This window comes from Sinocyclocheilus rhinocerous, unplaced genomic scaffold, assembly GCF_001515625.1.
Source record: "Sinocyclocheilus rhinocerous isolate Xijiao unplaced genomic scaffold, SAMN03320098_v1.1 scaffold622, whole genome shotgun sequence".
Lineage (NCBI taxonomy): Eukaryota > Metazoa > Chordata > Actinopteri > Cypriniformes > Cyprinidae > Sinocyclocheilus > Sinocyclocheilus rhinocerous.
The window spans coordinates 229,444-230,705 of NW_015641438.1; the positions used below are offsets into that span (position 1 = coordinate 229,444).

Below are 1,262 nucleotides of genomic sequence, written 5' to 3' on the forward strand. Positions count from 1 at the left end.
TTGAAAGTTTTTCTTAACACACTTAAGTACACATTTAAAAGTGCACTTTGTAATAATGTCGAATTAAATGTTTTATTTTAGAATAAAATATTTTAAAGTGCATTTTAGTTTAATTAATAATATTTTGTCATGTTTTAAAGTACACTGATTTTGACTAACACACTAAAGCACATGTAAAGTACTTGATTATTTTAACTGCTGTGTGTTATGAGATATTACATTTAAAGTTAATATTTTAAATGTACTAAATTACGTCATCAGCATTTACGTATAAATGTGTAATTACAAATATATTTAAATAAATGACACAAGTTTCAATAGAAATTACACTAAAATATATCATAAATGCTTGCCAGTACATTCAGCAGTACACTTTAACCATATTTCAAAGACAATAGAAATATGAACAATGTAATTACACACAGAGACGTACTTAAGTCCTACTTAAGTGGGTTAAAAAAGAACTATATTTGCATTTAATATCAATTTAACCAAATACATTTTCATTTAAATGTAAATAAAAAGCAGTTAAGAAAACAATACATTAAATTTGCACTTAAGAATACACATTTTTATATTATATTGCTTTCATAATAAGTACTCTTTTTACTCTTTCTTTCTTTGTCACACAGGGGAATTGTGCACAAAATGTGTGTTTAACAAAGTAATTGGGAAAATTGGGAAAATTCACGTTGACTTTAAGGTTGAGATCAGCACACATCAAAGCTCTATTACACCTGTAACAGGATCTCAGGTTAATTTAAAATCTGTAGATGTACCCTGTATAGTCCCGGGATACCCTCGTGACGGTATATTTTCACGAGGGCGTCCATCATTCCCTTGTACTGCTTCCGTGAAGGGTCTGCATTGTACTGCAGCACCAGCCGGGTCTTTGTCACCCAGACTGGGTTGGTGAGGCAAAGCGTCAGCATGCCTGGAAACATGGAACAGGGGACCTTCACACCAACACTTAACTAGTCACTCCACCTTAGTGCTCTGTCTAACAGATCTAACAGGTTTTTTTTACACGTAAAAGAGACCAATAGGAATAAAAATCATTGCTGTATTATCATTATTAGTCTAAAAATGCAGGCTGGGGTTGATATAGTATGTTTTTGGTCATACTGGTAAAGCTGAAGTGTGTTCATTTCCTATTAGTTAGTGAGAGCATTGTATTGCACTGATTTTTTTGGTCAATAGACTAGTTCTTCCTCAATATTCTTCGGTGTGCAATGGAAAAAAGCTGCTTTTTCACTTCCTAA

The 1,262-nt window shown here is 32.3% G+C and overlaps 1 protein-coding gene across 1 annotated transcript in view; it reads right to left on the bottom strand.

The window, feature by feature from the left end:
- The window catches only part of slc25a32a (solute carrier family 25 member 32a), a 15,726-nt gene that overhangs the window by 5,270 nt on the left and 9,194 nt on the right, over window positions 1-1,262 (bottom strand). The window contains exon 4 of the mRNA XM_016571539.1: window positions 758-934. Within this exon, the coding sequence (XP_016427025.1) occupies window positions 758-934 (177 nt within the window). The remainder of the gene's footprint in view (window positions 1-757; window positions 935-1,262) is intronic.